A 24000-nucleotide genomic window follows, 5' to 3' on the forward strand; every position below is an offset into this window, starting at 1 on the left:
CACTTGTAATGCCTGTAATTCCATACTATAAGGAATTATGTACATTTTGCTTTACAACTTTAAAAATGTTTGCTCTGAACTTGTGAGCCCAGGCACAGGAATCAAGATTAAATGAGCCATTAAGAAACATGAAAATACAAGGGATTGGTGAATGGCCCTATCACACCTTGGAAATGCTATGTGCAAGGGAGCTTTTCTCATGGACTGGAAAGCCAAATGCAAAAGATAAAACAGGGCACAAGAAAATTTGTCCTCTCTTTGCTATTTGAACTCTCACACGGTCAGAGACTGTAAAGTGAGGCAGAGATCCCCAGGAGTTACCTGTGGTCTGCCCTGAAAGACACTTTTGTAGCTAATTAGTTAATTTTATCATCCATTTATCCTTGTATTGTGTGATGTTATGGTCAATTTATATTCTATTTCATATACAATTAATGTATGCTAAATAGATTTAAATTGTAGGATTGATAAGTATTTAGGAGTGATAAGTGTGTAGTTGGTGTATAAGTAAAGCATGGATGGAACACAATGCCTACAAGCTGAGGCCTGTAAGACTTTAGTTTAGCCACACTTAGGGTTACCATACGTCCGGATTTTCCCGGACATGTCCGGCTTTTGGGGGCTCAAATCCCCGTCCGGGGGGAAATCCCCAAAAGCCGGGCATGTCCGGGAAAATCGGGAGGCTCGGCCGGGGCCTCTTTGTCCGGGGCCGGGGGCATGGTGCCGGGCCGGGCTGGGCGCGGTGCCGGGAGCCGGGCCCGCGGTGCCGGGAGCTGGGGGCGCGGTGCCGGTCCGGGCCCGCGGAACCGGGCCGGGGAGCCATCCGGGCCCGCGGGGCCGGGTCGGGGAGCCGGGGTCGGGGGGTGCGCCGGGCCCGCGGGGCTGGGAGCCGGGGGGTGCGCCGGGCCCGCGGGGCTGGGAGCCGGGGGGTGCGGGGCTGGGAGCCGGGAACCGGGGTCGGGGAGCCGGGCGGTGCGGGGCTGGGAGTCGGGGTCGGGGAGCCGGGCGGTGTGGGGCTGGGAGCCGGGGGGTGCGCCGGGCCCGCGGGGCTGGGAGCCGGGGGGTGCGCCGGGCCTGCGGGGCTGGGGGGTGTGGGGCTGGGAGCCGGGAACCGGGGTCGGGGAGCCGGGCGGTGCGGGGCTGGGAGTCGGGGTCGGGGAGCCGGGCGGTGCGGGGCTGGGAGCCGGGAACCGGGGTCGGGGAGCCGGGCGGTGCGGGGCTGGGAGCCGGGAACCGGGGTCGGGGAGCCGGGCGGTGCGGGGCTGGGAGCCGGGAGCCGGGGTCGGTGAGCCGGGGAGCCAGGCGGTGCGGGGTTGGGAGCCGGGGGGTGCGCCGGGCCCGCGGGGCTGGGAGCCGGGGTCGGGGAGCCGGGCGGTGCGGTACGGGGCTGGGAGCCGGGAACCGGGGTCGGGGAGCCGGGCGGTGCGGGGCTGGGAGCCGGGAACCGGGGTCGGGGAGCCGTGCGGGGCTGGGAGCCGGGAGCCGGGGTCGGGGAGCCGGGCGGTGCGGAGCCGGGAGCCGGGGTCGGGGAGCCGGGCGGTGCGGGGCTGGGAGCCGGGAACCGGGGTCGGGGAGCCGGGCGGTGCGGGGCTGGGAGCCGGGAACCGGGGTCGGGGAGCCGGGCGGTGCGGGGCTGGGAGCCGGGCGGTGCGGGGCTGGGAGCCGGGAGCGGGGTCGGGGAGCCGGGAGCCGGGGTCGGGGAGCCTGGCGGTGCGGGGCTGGGAGCCGGGAACCGGGGTCGGGGAGCCGGGGTCGGGGTCGGTGAGCCGGGCGGTGCGGGGCTGGGAGCCGGGAGCCGGGGTCGGTGAGCCGGGGAGCCGGGCGGTGCGGGGCTGGGAGCCGGGGGGTGCGCCGGGCCCGCGGGGCTGGGAGCCGGGGGGTGCGGGGCTGGGAGCTGGGAGCCGGGGTCGGGGAGCCGGGCGGTGCGGTGCGGGGCTGGGAGCCGGGAACCGGGGTCGGGGAGCCGGGCGGTGCGGGGCTGGGAGCCGGGAACCGGGGTCGGGGAGCCGTGCGGGGCTGGGAGCCGGGAGCCGGGGTCGGGGAGCCGGGCGGTGCGGAGCCGGGAGCCGGGGTCGGGGACCCGGGCGGTGCGGGGCTGGGAGCCGGGCGGTGCGGGGCTGGGAGCCGGGGTCGGGGAGCCGGGCGGTGCGGGGCTGGGAGCCGGGGGGTGCGCCAGGCCCGCGGGGGGTGGTCGGTCGGGGCCGGCACCCCAGGGCCCAAGCCGACCCAGGCTGGAGCCGCCGGGGGGGCCAGCTTGGGCCGCGCCTCCTCCTCCCCCCGCCCGCCTGCCCCCCTTACCTGCTTCAGGCTTCCCACGAATTAAATGTTCGCGGGAAGCAGGGGAGGGGGCGGAGACTTTGGGAGGGGGCGGAGTTAGGGCGGGGGGGGGCGTGGGCGGGGCTGGGGGCGGGGCCGGGGCCCCGGGGAGTGTCCTCCATTTGGAGGCACAAAATATGGTAACCCTAGCCACACTAGGCCATAGGTTTAAGAATGCCTGACAGGAGTGAGTGACCTAGGAATAACCCTATGCCTATAAAGTCACAGGATTACTGCCAAAGATGTGCCCATTGGTGATGTCACAGAAAAATTGATTGCAATAGACTGCAATGCACTGTCCAAGGCCAGTAGACACCTGATTGTAACATCTTTAAATGTCTGTCTGGACCACAGGATACATGTCATGCATAGATGCTAATGAGAATAAGAGGAACTACAAATAACCTGTGAAAAATCGAGCACCCTAATATTCACGGGGTGTGGAAGTACAGATAAGGAAAAGAGGGTTGACACCTTCATGCATAAAAAGTGTTAGGTGTGGTCAGAACTACAATATAGAAGAGGGTTCCCAGGGTTGGATAAAAGTGGGAAGACCTAAGGGACGAGCCCACGGGAAACTCCAGCAGGAACTATCCCTCTAGCAATGATCGTCTATTGAGAGGTCCTTTGGACCCTAGAATATCTCTGAGGATGTGAGTATGACTACAGCCATAATTATTGCATAGGTTTTTGTAGGATTTCTATATGCACGGGTAATTGTAACTTTACTTATTGCTTTAATAAAACTTGTAGTACAGATAAGACTTTGTACTTGTGACTGTGTCTGTGGTCATTATCCTTGGACTCCATGTGTTTCTAGAGCTTCAAAATTTGAGAAAAGCATCAGGCAATTTCATGCTGTTGAGTTTGAAACTGTAGCAACCTGAGCCAAACACATGGTGGTATAATACAGCATCACTCAATTCACTTTAAATAAAATAAAAGGCTACATTTTGAATTGACATATTACCACATCTCTGTCATGTTTAAGAATCATAGATGGTAACTCATTTGTGTGCATATGTTTGCTTATTTTAACCTGTAATTAACTCTAATTTCTTTTTCCTAGTTAAACTTTTATATAGTTTATTATAGGATTGGCTACTGGCATTGTCCTTGGTGTAAGATCTAGGGTACCAATTGATCTGGGGTAAGAGACTGGTTTCTTGGGACTGGAAGCAACCAGAATATTTTGTGATTTTTGGTATAATTTATCACTAAGTCCAGCTTGTCTGGGTGGTACGATAGACTGGAGAGTCTAAGGGGACTGTCTGTGACTCCATGGTAAGACAGTTTCAGTGATCCAGGAGTTCATATTTGTTACTGCGTTGGTGAAATCTAATTACCAGTTTGGGGTGTCTGCCCTGCTTTTGACAGTCTGCCCTGAGGTAGGCACTCATGGTCGTGAGCCACTCTAGACAGCATGACAGCCTGCACAGAGAGGGTACAAATTATCTACTGAGCAATGTTCTTGAACAAACACTGATAAAAATATCAGAAGGACTAGAAAATATTTCAGAGAAATAGGAGATGGGTAGTAAAACTGTCCCAAGCAACTGGCTTTTATACAGTAGATAACAGAGGTTTTTACTCACTACATTAGTGTGTATAAAACACCATGCAAAAGCTATTCTCATGGTGTTTCCACCTGGAACAGGAATGAAATTGTTGGCCGTCTCAGGAAAAGCTTCTTCTTGTAAGGTTTCCACTAATAGCCACATAATTGTGATGGAAACAAGAGAACTGGATAATTTGGACAAACATACTGGGCTTGATGCAGGCCCTTGTCAGAGGTACTGTAAATCCATGGGAGTGGGTACATAGCAGTGAAATCTGCTTGTGACTCTCCTACTGCCAGAAGGCCCATGGCCAGTTGGTTCAGCTCCCAAACTGGATGGGGCTGGTCAGGGATTGGGGACATGCACTGATTGGTGCGTCTCCTGTGCAGCCCCATATGGCATTTAAAAATTGACCTCCCTTCTGACTCAGCTGGCCCCGAGGACACAATATGAACCTGCGGAAGGTCATTCTAGCCTCCTAATGATAGGATGCTTAGCTGAATTAAATCAGAATACTGAAAAACCCTTTGAGGTTCTCCCATCACCAGTTATAATCTTACATACACTGGCACTACTAGAAATAAAGCCAACCAGGTGACAGCAATGTGACCAGCACTATACCACAGGTAAGATTGCAGACATGGAGAGGGAACTGTGTGTAAATCAGAGAAACATTAAATTGAAAAAAATTCCTAAAGGCCTTAATAAGAGTAAAATGGTTACCTATTACTAAAGCTGTAGGTTCATGGTTGGAGGTAGAAATCACTGCTTTAATGGAATCATAGTAGTGCAGCTAAAAGGAACAGAACAAGAGATTACTATTTAATATAAATGATACACAATACTGATTAGAAGAGACTATAGTAGCTGAGATTATTTCATTTGTTTCTGTTCTTAGAATGTTTTTGTTTCTGAAGGCAGGATGAATAAATAAGAACATTTAAAGTTGTTTGCCTCAGGGTGGGTTGAGTGGGTGCATTACCGTGGCTCTTATTCCAGCACGTTTCTGCTGTTTTCTCACATAAAAGGGACAGAATGTGCATACATCACTCCTTTGTGTATCCAAAAGCGTGACATGCAGATTCTAAATTCCATTTCAGGACTCTCTGTGCAAGTCAGAGGCTTCCCTCCATCTTCCCTGATGGACCAGAACATGGAAAACAATCTACTACTTCATCTGAGCTAGAGTCAGCCTGGTGGGGCCCCCACTGCTTCCAGAAACCAGCAGCAGCAGTTAGAAAAGTAAAAAATACTCAGCGCCCATCATGTACCCTGGCATGTAACCTCCAGACTGGTTATCGGCCTTCAAGAACGTAAAACATGACCCATAAAGCTGCACTTTAGAACAAGTCTTGACCCTTCCTCCAAGGTCAAGGAGAGTCCTCCAGCATCCAGCCCAGTGTGGTGCTGCTGCACATGGGTTCAGGATTTGGGAACCCGACGTCTGAGCCACACTGATCCAATGACGAGCACACTGGGGCTGGGGGAAGAGGAAGCCATTACTCTAGATATGAAAGGGGTGTAAACTGTGCAGAGGTTACTCCAGTGCTGAGGCTGCAATAGTGACCCAGTTAATTGGTCTGTGCAATGGGGCTAAAATTTGGGCTTAAAAGTCTTTCTAGATATGAGGGCATAGCTTTAGAAAAACATATGGTGCTATAATAAATACAGTTTATCTCTAGTGCCCTGCTGAGATACAAAATTTGTATCCACATCCAATCCACAATCCGAAAGGATGGTCCATGGATAAAAAGCGGATATCCACAGATTTGCAGGGCTCTGTTTATCTCATCAGATTTAGCTGGTGAGTCAATGTATAAATATGCCACTAGCCCATCTCCACTGGGACTACCTTTATCGTTCCAAAACTCAGAATAGCTTCAGAGAGCTACCAAATCCTTCCTTCTTATCCCCCAAAATGACACTGTTGAAAGGTCCAGGATGGGCAACGTTCAGTCCAGGGGCAGTGACAACTTCAAAATTTGTACACCTTGCAGTCAGGGCTATAAAAGATCGAGAGCATTTCTTTAGTTCCATGCCCGTTCTCCTTTTGCTTCTGACTTTGGATCCTGGAGGTGCAGTAATCCCAAACTCAGATCTCTCCTCATTCAGGTCCCAATCAGCAAGGAACTTATACACGTGCCTAACTTTAAAAGCTTGCACTACTGAAATCAAATTGAAAACTAAACAGTTGTTGAATTTGGGCTTCACAATTTTCAATCTGAATTTCATGTCTTATTCTTTATTGTCAAGCCCTCATTCTTTCTTATATCAAGTTTGACAGTTTGTGCCATTTCCCTGTCCTTCCTATCATACTGCTGACAGTGCTATTCTAAATGACAAGTAAGAGAGTTTTTTCTGTAGACTGACTAGATGCTGTGGCTGAAATCTTATTTACTTATTCCCATGGCGATTTCTTTTGTAGAAAACTTTCTGTTTTATTTCTTTTGGAGTCAGGAAGGATTTTGGTTCTTTTACCTGTGTAACCCAGTCCCCATGCACTTTCCAACGAATGTAAGTCACATTTGGAGAAAGAACAGCATTCTCAATGCCAATACTAGGCAGGTTTTCAGCTTTTGGCAGTTTCTTCCACGTTCTGAAAAACCGAGGTACAAAGAAGAGAAGAGAAATGGCAACCATCATCCTTAAGTGCTAGGAAGCAAATATTTCCTCACCCTTCTTGGTCGTGCACCACTCCTAAAATCTGGACTATTTCTGGCATTAAGCTCCCAACCTGAGGTTGTTATTTCAAAAGACTGTAGCTATTTATCTTGCCTTTTGGGATACTAACAAGTTGCTCCAGCAATTTCTGACACCCTGTACATATACTTCCTTGGGCTTTTTTAAATGTAGCAATCACAAGCCGTCCCTTACCGGCTGTCCCAACACGTTGCTTATTGAAACAACTGGCCAAGTTACAAGTGAAGTTAAACTGCTAACTCCATATGCTGGGATTTTAATGCCAACAATTGTCAAGAATGTTTCAAGTGTCATAGCGGCTAGGAGCAACACTGGGGAAACAGTTCATAAAACGTTGCCCAAACCATAAGGGTTTGGATTTCTGACCATTGGTGTCGAAGGCTTAGGATTTCAAGCCAGCTGAGTGGAAGTGGAAATTGTTTCACAGTCCAACCCTTCAACCCTTTGAAAAATGACTAGTAGTCAGGGTCCTTACAGGTGTCCCCTGGTAAATAAATGAACTTTGTTGTCCACTGAAGGAAGGACAAGAAGTAATGGGCTTAATCTGCAGAAAGGGAGATTTAGGGTAGATATTAAGGAAAGCCTTCTAACTATCAGGGTAGTTAAGCTCTGCAATAGGCTTCCAAGGGAGGTTGTGGAATCCCCATGACTGGAGGTTTTTAAGAACAGGTTAGACAAACATCTGTCAGGGCTGGTCTAGGTTTACTTGGTCCTGCCACAGCACAGGGGGATGGACTAGATGACCTGTGGAAGTCTCTTCTAGCCCTACATTTCTATGATTCTACTAGGAGATGGGCAAATGATTTGGCCACAGACACTGAACAAGTGCCACCTGTTGGCTTAATCATGTAGGTGTCTAAATAGTTTTGAATCTGCTGTACTTCTCTTCATTTTCTCTGCATCCAAGTTTAGTATCCTCTGACACTTGGAAGCCTGCTGCACTAGTTGATATCAACTTGATACCTCTGCAGACACAAGAGCCAGAATGCTTTGGGGATGTCAGTTAAAAGTACAGATCAGTGTAACAGAAGAAAATGAGCACAGTTAACCTCCGTGATAACACTTACAAAGATTTGTAGTGTTCAGTTAAATAGGTGAAGAAACTGCATTTTTGTCAGTTTTTAAAATTACATTTAAAATGTAAAGTATTTACCGTAGGAGTTCCCCCACAGAAGACAAAAGCAAGATATTCACACATCCCTGAAAATTCGGAAAAAAAAAGTTGTTATAGAAATTTAAAGTATAGGCCAAATCCTGTAGTTCTTATCCAGTCCATGAAGTAAGTGGGAGGAGATTTACCAGAATAAGGATTCGTGGACTATATTTAGCAGATGGATAATTAATGTTGTATATAGACAAGGTGGGTGAGGTAATATCTTTTATTGGACCACCAAACTTTCAAGATCCCTGGGTCCTATCACAACATGTGGTATACCTCATCCCATGCACGAAATGTCCCAATAGCAACTATGTGGGCACAGGCACCGACTTTCCAATGTGCAGGGGGGTGCTCAACCCCCGGCTCTGCCCCAGCCCCCTCCCACTCCATCCCCACCTGCCTCTTCCCACCGTTCCACCCCCTTCCCCGAGCACGCTGCATCCTTGCTCCTTCCCCCTCGCCCTCAGAGCCTCCCGCATGCCACAAAACAGCTGACTGCAGCAGGCGGGAGAGGTGGGTAGGGAGAGGGAGATGTTGATTGGTGGGGCCCGTCAATGGGCAGGAGGCGCTGGGGGGAGGGGGAGGTTCTGATAGGGGGGCTGCCGATGGGTGCTCAACATCCCCCATTTTTTCCCCATGGGTGCTCCAGCCCCAGAGTTGGCGCCTATGTATGTGAGTGAAACCAAACAATCACTACGCTCTCGAGCGGACTCTCCCAGGAAAATGATAAAAGACAAAAACACCATATCACTTGTGGGTGAACATTTTTCACAAAAAGAACAGGAGTACTTGTGGCACCTTAGAGACTAACAAATTTATTAGAGCATAACCTTTCGTGGGCTACAGCCCACTTCTTCGGATGCATAGAATGGAACATATATTGAGGAGATATATATACACACATACAGAGAGCATGAACAGGTGGGAGTTGTCTTACCAACTCTGAGAGGCCAATTAAGTAAGTGAAAAAAAACTTTTGAAGTGATAATCAAGATAGCCCAGTACAGACAGTTTGATAAGAAGTGTGAGAATACTTACAAGGGGAGAGAGATTCAATGTTTGTAATGGCTCAGCCATTCCCAGTCCTTATTCAATCCTAAATTGATTGTATCTAGTTTGCATATAAGACAACTCCCACCTGTTCATGCTCTCTGTATGTGTGTATATATATCTCCTCAATATATGTTCCATTCTATGCATCCGAAGAAGTGGGCTGTAGTCCACGAAAGCTTATGCTCTAATAAATTTGTTAGTCTCTAAGGTGCCACAAGTACTCCTGTTCTTTTTGCGGATACAGACTAACACGGCTGCTACACTGAAACCTGTCATTTTTCACAAAGTGATCACTCTATATCTGACCTATCAATCCTCATCCTCAAAAGACACCTGCACAACACTTCCAAAAGACTAGCCTAGGAGCTTAAATTCATAATTTTGCTAGGCACTAAAAATCATGGACCAAATAGAGATGCTGGATTGATGGTTTATTACAACAATCTACTAACAACTCACCCCCAGGGCCGGCTCCAGGCACCAGCCCACCAAGCTTGTGCTTGGGGCGGCACCTGGAGGGGGGCGGCGCGGCGCTCCGGCCCCCGGGGAGAGCAGGGCCACGGCCGGGCTCGCCGCCCTCCCCCCGGCGCTCTGGCCGCCCACCCCCCCCGGCGCCCTCCCCTCGGCCCCCGGGGGGAGAGCGGCGAGCCCTGGCTGGGGCTCGCCGCCCTCTCGCCGCCCTGCCCCCTGTGTTCTGGCCGCCGGGGGGAGAGCGGAGCCCCGGCCGGGGCTCACTGCCCTCCTCCCAGGGCTCCGGCCGCCCTTCCCCCGGCCGCCGGGGGGAGAGCGGAGCCCCGGCCGGGGCTCACTGCCCTCCTCCCAGGGCTCTGGCCGCCCTCCCCCCGGGGCTCCGGCTGCCTCCCCGCCCCCCGCAGGGGGCGGGTGGCGGCCGGCGGCTTTTTTGCCTGGGGCGGCAAAAAAGCCAGAGCCGGCCCTGCTCACCCCCAAGCTATTCCCTCCACCTTTCTTTCCTCCCTATGACTGGAGAGGTGTTAACAGGCCACTTCATCTTGAATGGTCCCTTGAAAGATGTGTTCACTACTTATGCTAAACAATCCATTGTCTTTAGCTGTGACACTCTGAGGGCAAGTCTATATTTAAAACTCTGCCTGCTTTAATGACGACACTATACGCCAACGGGAGAGAGCTCTCCCATCACTGTAGTTAATCCACCTCCCTGAGAGGTGGTAGCTAAGTTGACAGGAGAAGCTCTCCCGCCGACATAGCACTGTTTACATGGAGGGGTCAGGCTGGCATAACTATGTCGCTCAGGGGTGCGGATTTTTCACACCCCTGAGTGACGTAGTTATACCGATATAGGTCTGTAATATAGACCAGACCTGAATTAGTTTCACAGACCTGAAGAAGAGCTCTGAGTAAGCTTTAAATCTTGTCTTTCTCACCAACAGAACTTGGTCCAATAAAACGATAATATCTCACCCACCTTGTCTCTCTATTACAGTACCCCGCAATAGAATGTAAAACTGTATTATACTCTTCAGCCACAAGGGGGTGCAATGTGTAACATACTTTATCTGAGCTGGTCACAGCTAGAGCCAGGAAGTGCTTTAAAGGATCTTACAGTGAACACGTCTGGAATATCTCTCTGGGAAGGAAGCTCTGTAGCCAGTCCATATCTGGTACAGAAGCCTGACCTACAAGTGGCAGTCCTGCAACCTACTGTATAAAAGGTGTACCTGACACATACCATCCATTGAATAATCAAGGAGACTGGCCAGGAGATACTGCTAGGACAGCTCCCTTGATTACCCAAAGGTCTAAGGGATGGCCCCTGAGTTCATGGCTTATATCTAAGCCCCTTCGTTTTCAGTTTAAACCAATTTTTACTGAAAAAATCCCGGGTTTTACAAAAAGTATTATTCTTTTTTTTCCCGATTTTCACTCTATTTTTGTATCATTCATATATATATATATGTGTGTGTGTGTGTGTATATATATATATATATATATATACACATACATACATACACACACACTTGTTTTATTAGGAAAATACAATACATTGCATGAGATATATGTATTATGTAATTATAATACATTAATCTGTGTGTATATGCAAAGCTGCCTGTTGAATAAGGTTATGCATTAATCTAGAAGATAAAACAATAAAGAAAACAGGCACACGTGCAAGCTCAGAAATGCGTGCGAATCTGAACGTACTGATGAATCTCAAGCCCATCACGTATACATTTCAATCTGTTAGCAGATAATGGTTTAAAGATCTGACACAGTAAAATGGGAAGAAAATGAAAATCTGTATCAGAATATGTTTCAGAACACAAGGAAATATTCAAAAGTTTTAAAAAAACAAAAACAGGAGAAAATGATGAAGTTGAGTGTATGCATTGCAAATGGTGTGGCCCAATTATTAAATGTAAATATTTATAGGCTGATGTGTCTAAGTCTACAACAGTAAACTGTTTATTCAAATGAAAAGTTTTATTTGGGGAGTAGAGATATACTATTTTCGTTCTGCAGCAAACCAGATTGAATTCCATTCATCAAAGCATTAATCTATTGAATACTTTTTCCCCACATCCTTCCGTCCACCAAAATAAACCACAATATTTACCCAGAAAAATTATTAATAGTTTTTTCCACCAATATTCACCTGTTTTTGTTGTTGTAGTAATAAACACTGATAATTCCCTGGAAAAATTAAAAAAAATAAAAACTGAAAATGAAGGGCCCTACTTATATCAAACACTGTTTTGTTGTTGTTGTTTTAAAAACAAAAACAAAAAAAATCTACCTGGTCATCACCATACAGAATCATGCACTCGTCAGGATTCGTGCAACTAAAAAAGATGGAAAAAAGGATAAGTGCAAGCTAGTCAGAACACTTCAGTTTAAAAGAAATAAAAATAGTATTGAGTCTAACATACGTTAGACAAAACAAATGCCATGTTCACAGGCAGTGGCAGATTAGCCATTGGGCCAACAGGGCCCATGCCCAGGTGCCCCAGCCAATTGGGGGGCCCCAGAAAAGTGGGCACCCCGATCTGCTCCCACCCTCCTGGCACTCCTCCCCCTCCCTCGCTCTGGCCCAGGGCCCCACAAACCCCTAATCCACCTCTGTGCACAGGTGTGGCATTCTGTGGAGATTAAATTCAGGCCTGGTATAAGGATAAATGTTCTACTTAACTCAAAGGGACAGGGGAGTTGCATCTTACACGGGCGTTAGGTTCTGAAGTCAGCGTGTAAGGTGAAAATCGCGTATAGTCAAATGCTCATTGAGTGGAATGGTGGGCGGAATCGCCCGCACTACAGGTACAGTATTTGTTATTTTTCTCTCTCTTTTTTTTTTGCCGAGTGTGTATAGTTAAAATCGCGTAAGTTAAATGCGCCTATGATGCGACTCCACTGTATATCTACTTATACCGGGGATGAATTTGGTCCCCAGCAGTGTTGTGGACGGACAAGTAAATGTTAATGGAGAGAGAGGGCTATTTATCTTACATATTGCTGATAACAGGTTGGAATATGACGACATTCATGCAGCCTACCCGGTTAAGTGTGAAACCACAACTAACATCATCAAATCAGCAAGCAATACACGTGCAACAGAGATTCCTGATAACCCAATGGCCTAGAAATCACATAAAACTCTGGGATGAAGACCCATGGTCAATAATTCTGCTCCTCAGGCATAATGGAACTTTCTATCACAAAGGTGAAGCTCATCTGTGCAAGAGACAAGAACTTATTAGAGGCTGATCCAACACTGCACAGTGAATTCCCGAAGGAACTGAGGGACACCACAAACCTCACTACCTTCTGCTGCAAGTGAAAGGTACACATCTTTGGCTTCGTTTCTCTGCCATGAATACAGAGAGAGAAGAAACCACACATCACAGGTGTTAGTTACAGTAACTCCTCACTTAATGTCATCCCGGTTAACGTTATTTCATTGTTATGTTGCTGATCAACTAGAGAACATGCTCGTTTAAAGTTGTGTAATGCTCCCTTATAATGTTGTTTGGCAGCCGCCTGCTTTGTCCACTGGTTGCAGAAAGAGCAGCCCGTTGGAGCGAGCTGGGGGGGGGGTTGGAATCAGGGTGGACCGGCAGCCCCCCATCTGCTCCCCTAAGTTCCCTGTGCAGCAGCTGCCCAGCAGGCTATCAATTGCCGGGCAGTTCAGCTGTCCCTCCTCCCCCACCCCACCCCCACTGCTGTGTGCTGCTCCTGCCCTCTGCCTTGGAGCTGCTCCCGGAAGCCTCCTGCTTGCTGTGCAGAGGGGCGGGGAAGAGGGGTGCTAATGTCAGGGTGTCTCCTTGCTGATCTACTTAAAAAGGCAATGTACTTAGAGTGGCGTCAGCATACTTAAAGGGGCAATGCGTGTCTCTCTCGGTCTCTCTCTCTCACACACACACCCACATGCATCCACATCCTTCTTGTAGTGTGGGGCCCAAAACTGGACACAGTACTCCAGATGAGGCCTCATCAATGCCGAACAGAGGGGAAGATCACGTCCCTCGATCTGCTGGCAATGCTCCTACTTATACAGTCCAAAATGCCGTTAGCCTTCTTGGCAACAAGGGCACACTGACTCAAATCCAGCTTCTCATCCAATGTAACCCCTAGGTCCTTTTCTGCAGAACTACTGCCTAGCCACTCGGTCCCAAGTCAGTAGCAGTGCAGGACTCTGTACTTGTCCTTGCTGAACCTCATCAGATTTCTTTTCGCCCAATCCTCTAATTTGTCTAGGTCCCTCTGTTGACCTGGGACTGACAACATGAACATAGAACGTTGCTTACCAATAGTCCAGTTTTAAAGGGATCACTTCCAAACCACTGATCTGGCAGTATGGTTCGAAGTTGGACATCTCATACAACTGGATTTCACGATCCCTGCCAAAAAAAAAAAAAAAGACAGATTTTAAATGAGCAGCAGGTTTCAGTCATCCCTTTGAGGCACTGTAAATCTTTTCTTTTAAACATTTTGTCTTTTAAGATATATATTTTTAATGGGTGTGAAGTGCAGTTAATTTAAGGATGTTGTTTATCTAGCAGTCCCGGAGATTGAAATCTTCTGTTTAACTATCAAACAAGTGTTTTGAGGATGCTGCAAGACCATCTTCTCTACACTGCCCCACTAATGTATCTGATCCCTGACCCCGAGAGACCTCCTCTAAGGGACCAGTCTCCATGTTCATTCCATCCTTGGCCTCTTAGCAGAGGACTCTAACAAGCTTGCAATCTGTGGTGGTGGTGATTTTTCAAATAGGAGCACCCTTTCATTGGCTTGAGATCACCAATCTCATGGCACACAGGCCACTGAGCAGCCATCAGATAGGAATCACTTTTTGTCATTTCATTACCAGTTTGGGCTGGATTTAAATCCTGAACCTGGTATTTAAGGATTTGGGGGTGGGGGTTGGTACAATAATTTAGATTCACGCACTTCAGGACAAGGAACAAGTTTTATTTCTTTAAAGGGGCATGCACAGCTTTATGTTTACAATTATTAATAACCTAATAAATGAATTAATTAATGACAATATGGTCAGCACATGCTTCCCTATTCTGCATTCCCAATCTCACTCTACACGGACCTGGAAGGCCCCTCTGTGGGCGTGAGAGGGGAGCTCAGCCACCATGAGGCTGTCCATAAGAACACCAGCTGTGACAGTGTTTTCGGAACATGAACTCACATCACCAACTGTTTCACTTATGCAGAGTTATTCTGCAAGTTCCCAGCCCCCAGAGATAATTAATGCTAATAATACCACATTCATTTTTAGTTCCGATTCTGGTAAAGAAGAGCACTTACCCAGTTCCCAGGATGAGTTTGTTGTAATGTGTCATGACAGTGAAATCTGTCGCCCACTTAGATTTTTTGTTGACAGGTTTTTCCTAAAAAGTGAGAGAGCTAGTTGTCATCCCTACATTACATGGAAAGACAAGACACCACAGCTGGGGGCCGAGTCTGTTCTTGGGGACACTGTTGCAAACCCACTGAAATGGGTTGCATGGATTAACTAGGAAAAGTATATGTCCTTTATAGCCAGATCCTGCAAAGCACAGGACACTTCCCACTGAATATAATGGAAATTAAGAGGCACTCAGCGTCTCTCGGGGTCAGCCCTTAGTTTGTTTCATTTCCCAAGTCCCTCTGAGTGGAACCATTTCTTACATGCAAAGCTGCTGTCTACAGGATATACCCCACAAGCAAAACACAAAACATTATACGGTGTCAAATTATTATATACAGGTCCAATCCTGCAGGGTGCTAAGCACGCAAGTCCCACTGAACCCTGGTAGAGTTGACAGCCATTGTCACTGGATCAGGACCTACAGCACTCAAATAAGGCTAATACCTCTGAGAAGTTACTCGTGAACAGCATCACACTCTCAGCAAATTGGTGATGTTATTCTTGTTACTGTTTATTATCCCGTGGGCAGGGTTGTGGAGTATTCCAGAACCACCAGAAAAGGAAGGGTGTAGATCAGTGGTTCCCAAAGTGGGGTTCGCAGAACGTTTCAGGGGGTTCGCAAGAAAAAATTCATTAATGGCGGCCAGAGGACTCTGCTGGGACCCAGTTGCAGGGCAGACAGCCCGAGCCCCAGGCAGACCGGGGCCGGGCAGTTTGAGCGGGCAGCCCGAGCCCTCCTGTCAGCCAGGGAGCCGGCAGCCCGAGCCTCGTGGAGAGTGGGCAGTTTGAGCCAGCAGCCCCAGCCCTCCCCTGTCAGCGGGGGAGCCGGCAGCCCCGAACCCCAGCACTCCATGCGGGGTGCAGGTGGCAACTCAGATCCCTGTCCTTGTCAGGCAGGGGAAGTTTGCATCCAGGGCAGTCAGCAGGGGGCCACGCTGAACGTGGGGGGTGGTCCAAGCTAATTTGTCCCTCCCAGGACACCTTCCTCGGCGGAAGAAAAGCTGTTTGCGAGCCAAACAAGCCAGAAGCACGTTGTAGCCAGTGTAGGAGTGTTAAGGTGTCTCAGTAATTGTCCTTCTCTCTGGAGTGCTGATTTCCGTCAGTGAGTGAATCTTCTCAGTTTCTAGTTTGTTGGTTGTTAGCAGTCTCTCTCTGTTATTTTTATTAGAACTTTTGTACACAAGTTCAATGGATAAGTGGCTGAAAAAAGAAAGTGTAAAGACGCTGGAATCAGCTGGTGTTTCCTCAAGTCCAAACTGTGGAAAATCTAAGTCTAATGATCATGATGGTCCTGGAAAGTCACTTACAAAGAAAAGAAAATATGACGATGATTATATAAAATATGGCTTTACATGCCTTGGTGATCAAGAACATCCAAAACCGCTGTGTGTGATTTGTGGTGATGTTCTAGCAAACAGCAGCCTCAAACCTTCTCTACTTCGGCACCATTTAGAAACTAGGCATCCTGCACAACTCGACAAGCCTGTTGATTTTTTCAAGCGAAAATTAGCTAAGAAGAAAAGTGACATTACCAGTTTTATATCCAAAGCAAGTACTGATAATGAAAATGCACTTAAAGCGTCATACCGCGTGAGCTACAGAGTAGCAAAAGCATCAGAAGCCCATACCATAGCAGAGAGCTTGATTGGTCCATGTATAAAAGATGTAGTTCATTGCATGCTCGGAGAAAAGGCTGCAAAAAGGATTGACATGGTACCTTTGTCCAATAATACGTTGTCACGAAGAATTAATGACATGTCAAATAATGTAGAGACCACAATTGTACATAGAGTGAAAAATAGTCCATATTATGCTATACAGTTGGATGAATCAACTGATGTAGCTAATCTAGCTATTTTGCTACTGTTTGTACGTTATGTGAATGAAGGTATGGTTGAAGAAGACTTGTTGTTTTGCCGACCATTGGAAGAACGTACAACTGGAGAAGATATCTTCAATCTGACTAATGCATATTTTCAAGAAAAGGAAATAGATTGGTCTCGTTGCCTAGGCATTTGCACTGATGGGGCCACATCAATGACGGGGAATATAACAGTTTTCCATGTGCAAGAGCGAGTTGAATCCCTGATAAAGAAGTTGCAGTTCCGGGGAAGTTGTTTGGAAAACAATCATACTGAGTGTTTCAGTAATCTTCATGACTTCCTGGCAGAACATAAACTTCAGTTGGATCAGTGCACTAAAACCAATATAATTGCACACCTAAAAGGACTTTGCACAACTTTCAGGGAATACTTTCCAGCTATGTCAGGCGATAATGACTGAATTCGCAACCCTTTTGATGATACCACTTTCTCAACACAGATATTAAACACCAAGGAAAAAGAGAAATTGATTGAGATCTCCTGTGATTACGAACTGAAAAGGAGTTTCAGAAATCTAACATTGATCAACTTTTGGCGTTTAAGAAACGAATACCCCTTTCTGGCAGAAAAAGCTGCTGCCGTTTTGTTACCATTTTCAACAACATACTTATGCGAGAAAGCATTTTCCTCGTATGCACATCTGAAAACCAAATACAGACACAGACTTGATGCCGAACCAGACCTGAGATTTTATCTTTCTCCAGTGGTTCCAGACTTCCAAGAGCTATGCAGAGCAAAGCAAGCGAAATCCATCACACTGAGGAAATTTAAACTTAAATCCCTGGAAATATTCATTTTTAGGAGGGGGTTCACAAGATGTCACAATTTAGTGAAAGGGGTTCGTGGGCTGTTAAAGTTTGGAAACCACTGGTCTAGATATACTTGTTCCTGCCTCAGCTCAGGGAGCTTTCTAGATGACCTCTTGAGGTCCCTTCCAGCCCTACATGTATGATCCTTTCTCTACCTTGCTTGTGTAGTTTCAGTTAAATTCAACTGCATTTAACATCTACTTTTCAAAGTCACCTCAGGAAAAGCCAGGAGGGTGCTCAGGACCTCTGCAAATTCAGCCATTACATACTTTTATTCCAAACACAGCATGTAAAGAACCATTCTGCTTTAAATCACCATAGAACAAGGGAGCATAATAAAAACGTATATGTTAAGAGCAGTTCCCTATCATACCGGTAATATAGCAGAATCAATCATGAGTATCATTATTTACAATGTTGTAATTAAAATAAACAATTTAATAGTCAATGAAATCAAGAGTTCTAGCATTTCCATGAAACATGAGCGGTTAATGAGAAAATAAAATGCACATACAAAAACCATCTTGCTTCGTTTCAGCTTTAGTTGTGGAGACCAGAAGGAAATAACTCCATCTTCTTGGGTCATTACTAAGGTGTTGTCAAACAGAGAACAAATGCGTAGGACAGGCTCTCCATGAGAGCGTTCTTCTATCACAGCAGGAAGCGAGAATGTCAGCTCCTTTAATCGGGCAGATGACATATCTTGTTCTGCATATTCTAGCTGCATGTATGTGCAGAACTCGTCCTAGTACAGAAAAGAGCTGGTGATTCATAATTATAATAGAATGGCAGCTAATATGTTACTATGGTGGTGCCCAGAGGCCCCAGTGAGAGTTGGGGCCTTTTTGTGCTAGGCATTTTACAAACATACAGAAAAACAAGGTACCTGCCACAATGAAATTGTAATCTAAGATGAAACAAGTTGATGCAATAAATAGAAGGAATGTGAGGGAGAGGACGAAGGCAAATGCAAGAGGAATATGCTGCTACACAGACCAGCAAGGGCCCCTGTGCTTAAATTCTTTGCTGAACCATGTCTTATGTTCACAACTTGAGGGTTACACATTTTTTATTTAGAATAATAAATGATAATAATATATTATTATTATAAGATAAACAAATATATCAGCAATCCTCACTGGCCATCTACCTAGTCATTATTTCTAGCAGGCAGAAACAATGTCACATTCTATATTAATATCATGAGATGCAGGTACTTTATTTTTTGAGCACCAATTGCATGCTTAGTGCTGTACAGAACAAAGAGAGCATTGACAAGACGCTGGAGCTGTGAATTTATGTAAGTTTGATTGAAAAAGGATTCCAGGATCATTTTCCTAACTTCTTGCTCATTTAAGTCAAAATTCAACCATGAGACTTGGACTCCTTCCTAGGTCATACTCTAAAGTAGGACAAAATGATGCATGCTGTGGAATATTTTCAATTTGAAAAAATAAATCTCATTTTAATACTCTCTCTCTCTTTTAAAAAAAATTCTGTAAACTGTAATTATATACTTTGCCCTTCCCTTTGAATTAAATTTCCACCACTGATTTAAAAAGGTTGGATAAAATAAACTTTTAGTCCCACTTGAGTTATGTCTCCGGAAGTTGCGGATCTGCGATTCTCACACACATTCCTTACTGACAAAGTTTTGTTCCACCAATTGCAAAAAGCCCCCAAAACAAACACCACCCACATACACTCACTCACCCACTGAATTCTTCCAGTTGCAGCACAGTCTATTTTCATGAAAAGTTTTTGTATTTGTCCATCACTCTATGGGAAAAGGCATATTAAAAGTATTGTTAAATATTACAAGTACAATATATGAAGAATAATCAAAAGATTTTAAGTTTTCATAGTGCATCTCTCCCCAGCTAGGGACAACGGGTTTTGCAGATGCTACATTATTTAAATTTAAAAAAAAATTCTGTTGAATATAAAAATTTGATTTCCTAGCTTGTTTCCAAATGTGAATCACATTGGAATAGTCCAATTTTGTTATGTTTTATCTAAACTTTTCAAATCCTCAGATCCGAAGACTGAACACAGAAGAAAAAGTTCCAGATGTTGTTCAGATCTGTTAAGAGAGTTGTCCTAAAGGGTCCAATCCTGCAGTGTTTACTCAGGAGAACTCCCAGTTTCAAGCCCAAAATGGGAACTTTAACACTGATATGCTCGGAATTTTTATTACAGATGTATAACGTTCTCAGGTTTGCAGGAAGAAGCCGGTCAATCCAATAGCTCATGGATCAAATATATTCAAGATTTCAGGGTTATGCCCACAGAGCTGACCTAGACTTTAATGTAAAAGGTTTTCCATTATACAACTTTTTAAAGAGAATTGCTCACTTACTGTTTTATGTGGTGCCATACACTTCTTCATTACCTGCTTGAATTTCTCGATATCCAGTGATTTACATCCATTCTTTTCTAACCCCTGAAAGCAGAAGCAGCAACAGACAAAGCACAGTTAGCTACTGGAGAAGATTACCTTTGGTTTGCTTATTGTAAAAGAGCATTGTTATGTGAGTACCTTAACATGAGCCTAATCTTCAGGACCATTTCCTCTTTAAAACTTGGTCATAGTCTTATACTATATATGGTGGGATGCCACCTGAATTTTTACAGTACACTAGCCTAGAAAACATGATATAGCCTTAGCTAGCATTACCATAGATAGATGCTTAGATATGCATGTATCAGCCTATTGCTCTAAATTATAATGTTTCGGCTGAGATCTCTCGTGCTTTCTTACTCCCGAATTTTTTTTTTAATAATATCAAGAAAATCTGTGTAGCTATTTTTTAGTTACCTGAATGTGATAATAATATTGTTTATCCCACTCATTAAAAATAACTTCCAAACCCTTGCCAAAAAAGTATTCAGATTGGTTTTGCACTAGGATACATAAAAAATTATGGTAGTTTCAAACTTCTAATAAATATAGACTTTTTTGAGAAAGGCTTAGTTTGCTAAATTTGAGAAATGCTGGCAGAGAAAATTATATCTATTAGGGAAATCGTTTCAAGTGTATGTGCCATACTTTAATTTAATTTATTGATTTAATGTGTTAATCTATCTGGATATCCATTAACACTTTTCAGTGCATACATGGGTACCAGCAACTCAAGGAAATGGGAACACAGACAATATTCAAAATGTTTGGTATCCAAGAAGAGTATTACAGCAAGTTATGGAGTGTATAATGGAAAACAACGAGTGTACTTGTAAAGTAGTCTGACATCATCAACCAGAACCAGCCTTTTACTGCGTTCATTTATGACGAATAGGAAGCTTAAGTCAGACCACAAGGTTGGAGAAACATAACAGTAACAGGAACGTTATATGAAAAGGAACAACATGCTCCTCTAGTCTGACCCTTCTAACATGCTGCTGTTAGTAAGGGTTGGCATAGCTGTAAATGCTATAGTACTGCTTGGCCAGTCCATCCTATCACAGGACCCGGTGTCAAGGGAGACTTCTCGATAGGATATTGTGGGTTTGTAATACATATCAGACTGTTGTTCCATAGATCCAACACAGAGAGGGCCCACCTGTTCCATACAGAAGTGGGTGGCTTAATCGCTTCCCTCCAGACCTAGCAGGGAACTCTCTGGTCTGTATGGGGGGGTAATAGGGGAGAAAGAGGGTAGCTGGGAGGAGAAGTGGGTTGGCTGAAGGGAACGTGTAAATCCTCCTCCATCTGGTCTCAAGGAAGGGCCCTGGAAAAGTTAATACATCTTGGAGCTGTACCATCTTTGTGGTATAATCCCTGAGTCTCGGAGGCCGACACAGACAGAGGAGAGTCCAATGAAGTCATGCTGCCAGGGAGCTGGATGAAGCTACCAGGGCCAAGGAAGGGGCACAGGATGTCTGGGTGAGCAGCCCTGGCCTCCCTAGACCCACCAGGTTTGGGGCAATCTCTGGGTCACGTTCCACAAGTGAGGAAGGAGAAGTTCAATCCTCCCCATGGCCAATGGGGCAATTTGGAACAGTGGTCAATGTCCCATCTACCAGCCTGCAATGATGTTCAGGTCCATGAACTGAGCAAATACATCTGTTTCCCCACCATAAATCTGAAAATATGACCCTCAGGCACAGACTACAATTGGCCCCGATTTCCCCACTGGGCTCTAAATCGGTGTGAAAAAATGTATTAATAGAGTCTAACCTGAAAGTGATGAATTGTTCCTCGCTTTTTATTTTTCCTTCTCTTGTTCTTTCCTTCCATCTCTTCTTTTAACTTCCCTATCACTATACTCTTTTGTCTCTTTTTCTTCCTTCTACTGTTTTAATGTCTCTCTCCTATCACTGCCCCTTCCCTGGCTCCCCGTCCTTTCTTTTCCCTAGCCCCCACCTCATCTCACTCTCCATCCTCTTTCCCTATTTCTTCTCTGCCTCTCCCTCCCTGCAGGGCCCAATCCAAATCACATAAAAGACCTTCAAGTATCAGAGGGGTAGCCGTGTTAGTCTGGATCTGTAAATGCATCCGACGAAGCGGGTATTCACCCACGAAAGCTCATGCTCCACTACGTCTGTTAGTCTATAACAGGGGTCGGCAACCTTTCAGAAGTGGTGTGCCAAGTCTTCATTTATTCACTCTAAGTTAAGGTTTTGCATGCCAGTAACACATTTTAACGTTTTTAGGAGGTCTCTTTCTATAGTCTATAACATATAACTAAACTATTGCTGTATGTAAAGTAAATACGGTTTTTAAAATGTTTAAGAAGCTTCATTTAAATTAAATTAAAATGCAGAGCCCCTTGGACCGGTAGCCAGGACCCAATCAGTGTGAGTGCCACTGAAAATCAGCTCGCGTGCCGCCTTCGGCACACATGCCATAGATTGCCTACCCCTGGTCTATAAGGTGCCACAGGACTCTTTGCTGCTATAAAAGACCTTGGAACAGCTCCCATGGACTTCAGTTGGATTGGGCCCTTCACTCCCCTTCCCCCCCCCCCCCCCCTTCTCGTTTCTCTCACTGGCCCCTCTTCTGGGTCACCCTTGTTTGTTTCTCCCTCCAGCCATGTAGCCCTGTTTCACTTTCCCCTTCCTCCCTTTTGCTGACCCCCTGTGGGAGCACAGGTGCTCTGAGCTAGTAGGACATGCTTGGCTAGAAGTGCAAGTAAGTGTCAGTTTGAGCCTGAGCATTGAGTTTTGTTCATTTCAGACCATAGATTAATGCCTCGGAGTGCTATTTCTAGGGCTTGAATTCAAACAGATGGGAGGAGTCATTGCACTTCCAGAACTGATGACTGCACTGCTCAGCTTATCAAACTCCCTCTAAAAGGTTGCAACATTTGTGCAGGTTTCAGGAAGCCGCTAGCATGGGGCTTAGTCAGCACATCCATCTCATTTTGCAGTTGGCTCATTGACTCCTTCACAAGCAACTTGCCAAGTTAAAAAACTGCTATTTTAGTTACTGCAGTGATTCTCAAGCTTTTTGATAATTTGGCTCATCTCATCTATGGGATGGCCCCATCACCACAGTATCGGAGCACCTGTAATGTATTTATCCTCACAACACCCCGGGGAAATAGGGAAGTGCAATTACCCCCACATTTGCAGACGGGGAACTGAGGCCCAGAGAGGCTAAGCAACTTGCCCAAAAATCACACCAGAAGTCTGAGATGGAGCAGCGAATTGAATTCAGATCTGTCAAGTACCAGGCTAGCACCCTGATCAGCCGTTCTCTGACAGAAACTTCCCCGGCCATTCACAGTCATGCAGAACACCACCTTGGGACTTCTAGAACAATAGCAGCATTAGGGAAGTAGTTAGGTATTGGATTGCAACAAGTATCCTCTTTGGAGAAAAACAAAGTACCATGCTATCTCCACTGCATGTTTCCCTTGTACCTGCTCCTCCTCTCCCTTTGCACATGCCGCCTGGCCACCAGCTCCCTTCTCCTGATACCTGGGTGTTAGGTTTCCTTCCCCCACAGACATTCCTCTCCTTCCATTAGTTCCTGCCTTCTCTCCTTGCAACAACTCCTGATGGTGGTTGGCGACTCCAGTTCCTGAGCACAGCTCCCATTTCCCCTCTTACTCCTACCAAACAGCAGCTCCTCACTAGGAAATTCACACTGGTGTAACTTCAGCGTAAAGGAGATTGCAACAGTGCTGTTGTCTGCCATTAGGGTTTTGCACTGGTGTAACTACACTGATGTACAGGCCACTGGTAGATCTGCTCTCTCTGTATATTGTTCTTTGAAATCATTGGGAGTTCACTGTATTTCTGTTATTTAATGCAATAACTTTACTGGAGAGCCCCTGATCACTTTTGCTGCTTGTCCTTTTACAGAACAATCTGGGTATAAAGAAATGATCCACATATTGGGGTTTTAGAATCCAAACAACCTGATTTTAGAACACTGATCCTAAAATATTTGCATGAAGCAAATTGTATTATTTTGTACAAAGACATGTTCCAAAAAGAATGTTCAAATCTTCTGGGCATTCTGCTAGGCATATGCATTAAGAAAACCCCATATATAGTTCAGAGAAAAAAAGAAAGTTTGTCAAGTTAACAATTAAATCCACAAGTTCAGCCTGAACTATTCTTTACCAAAAAGCAAACTAGGACAGACCACAGTTCTGAGAAACAAACATGGGTGTGA

The 24000-nt window shown here is 46.1% G+C and overlaps 2 protein-coding genes across 2 annotated transcripts in view; one reads left to right on the forward strand and one right to left on the reverse strand.

Annotated features, from left to right (window-relative positions):
* The window catches only part of LOC135977562 (uncharacterized), a 49383-nt gene that overhangs the window by 8407 nt on the left and 16976 nt on the right, over positions 1 to 24000 (forward strand). The window lies entirely within an intron of this gene.
* Positions 3585 to 19843, reverse strand: LOC135977567 (WD repeat-containing protein on Y chromosome-like). The gene is made up of 10 exons (XM_065578833.1): positions 19735 to 19843; positions 19089 to 19154; positions 17890 to 18120; positions 14581 to 14663; positions 13566 to 13658; positions 11561 to 11606; positions 7729 to 7775; positions 6354 to 6471; positions 4599 to 4668; positions 3585 to 3747 (listed from the first exon to the last, which is right to left on the reverse strand). The coding sequence occupies exons 1-10, from the start codon at positions 19762 to 19764 to the stop codon at positions 3731 to 3733; spliced, it is 801 nt and encodes a 266-aa protein (XP_065434905.1). The 5' UTR covers positions 19765 to 19843; the 3' UTR covers positions 3585 to 3730.

The sequence above is a fragment of the Chrysemys picta genome, unplaced genomic scaffold (genome assembly GCF_011386835.1).
Source record: "Chrysemys picta bellii isolate R12L10 unplaced genomic scaffold, ASM1138683v2 scaf4, whole genome shotgun sequence".
NCBI lineage: Eukaryota > Metazoa > Chordata > Testudines > Emydidae > Chrysemys > Chrysemys picta.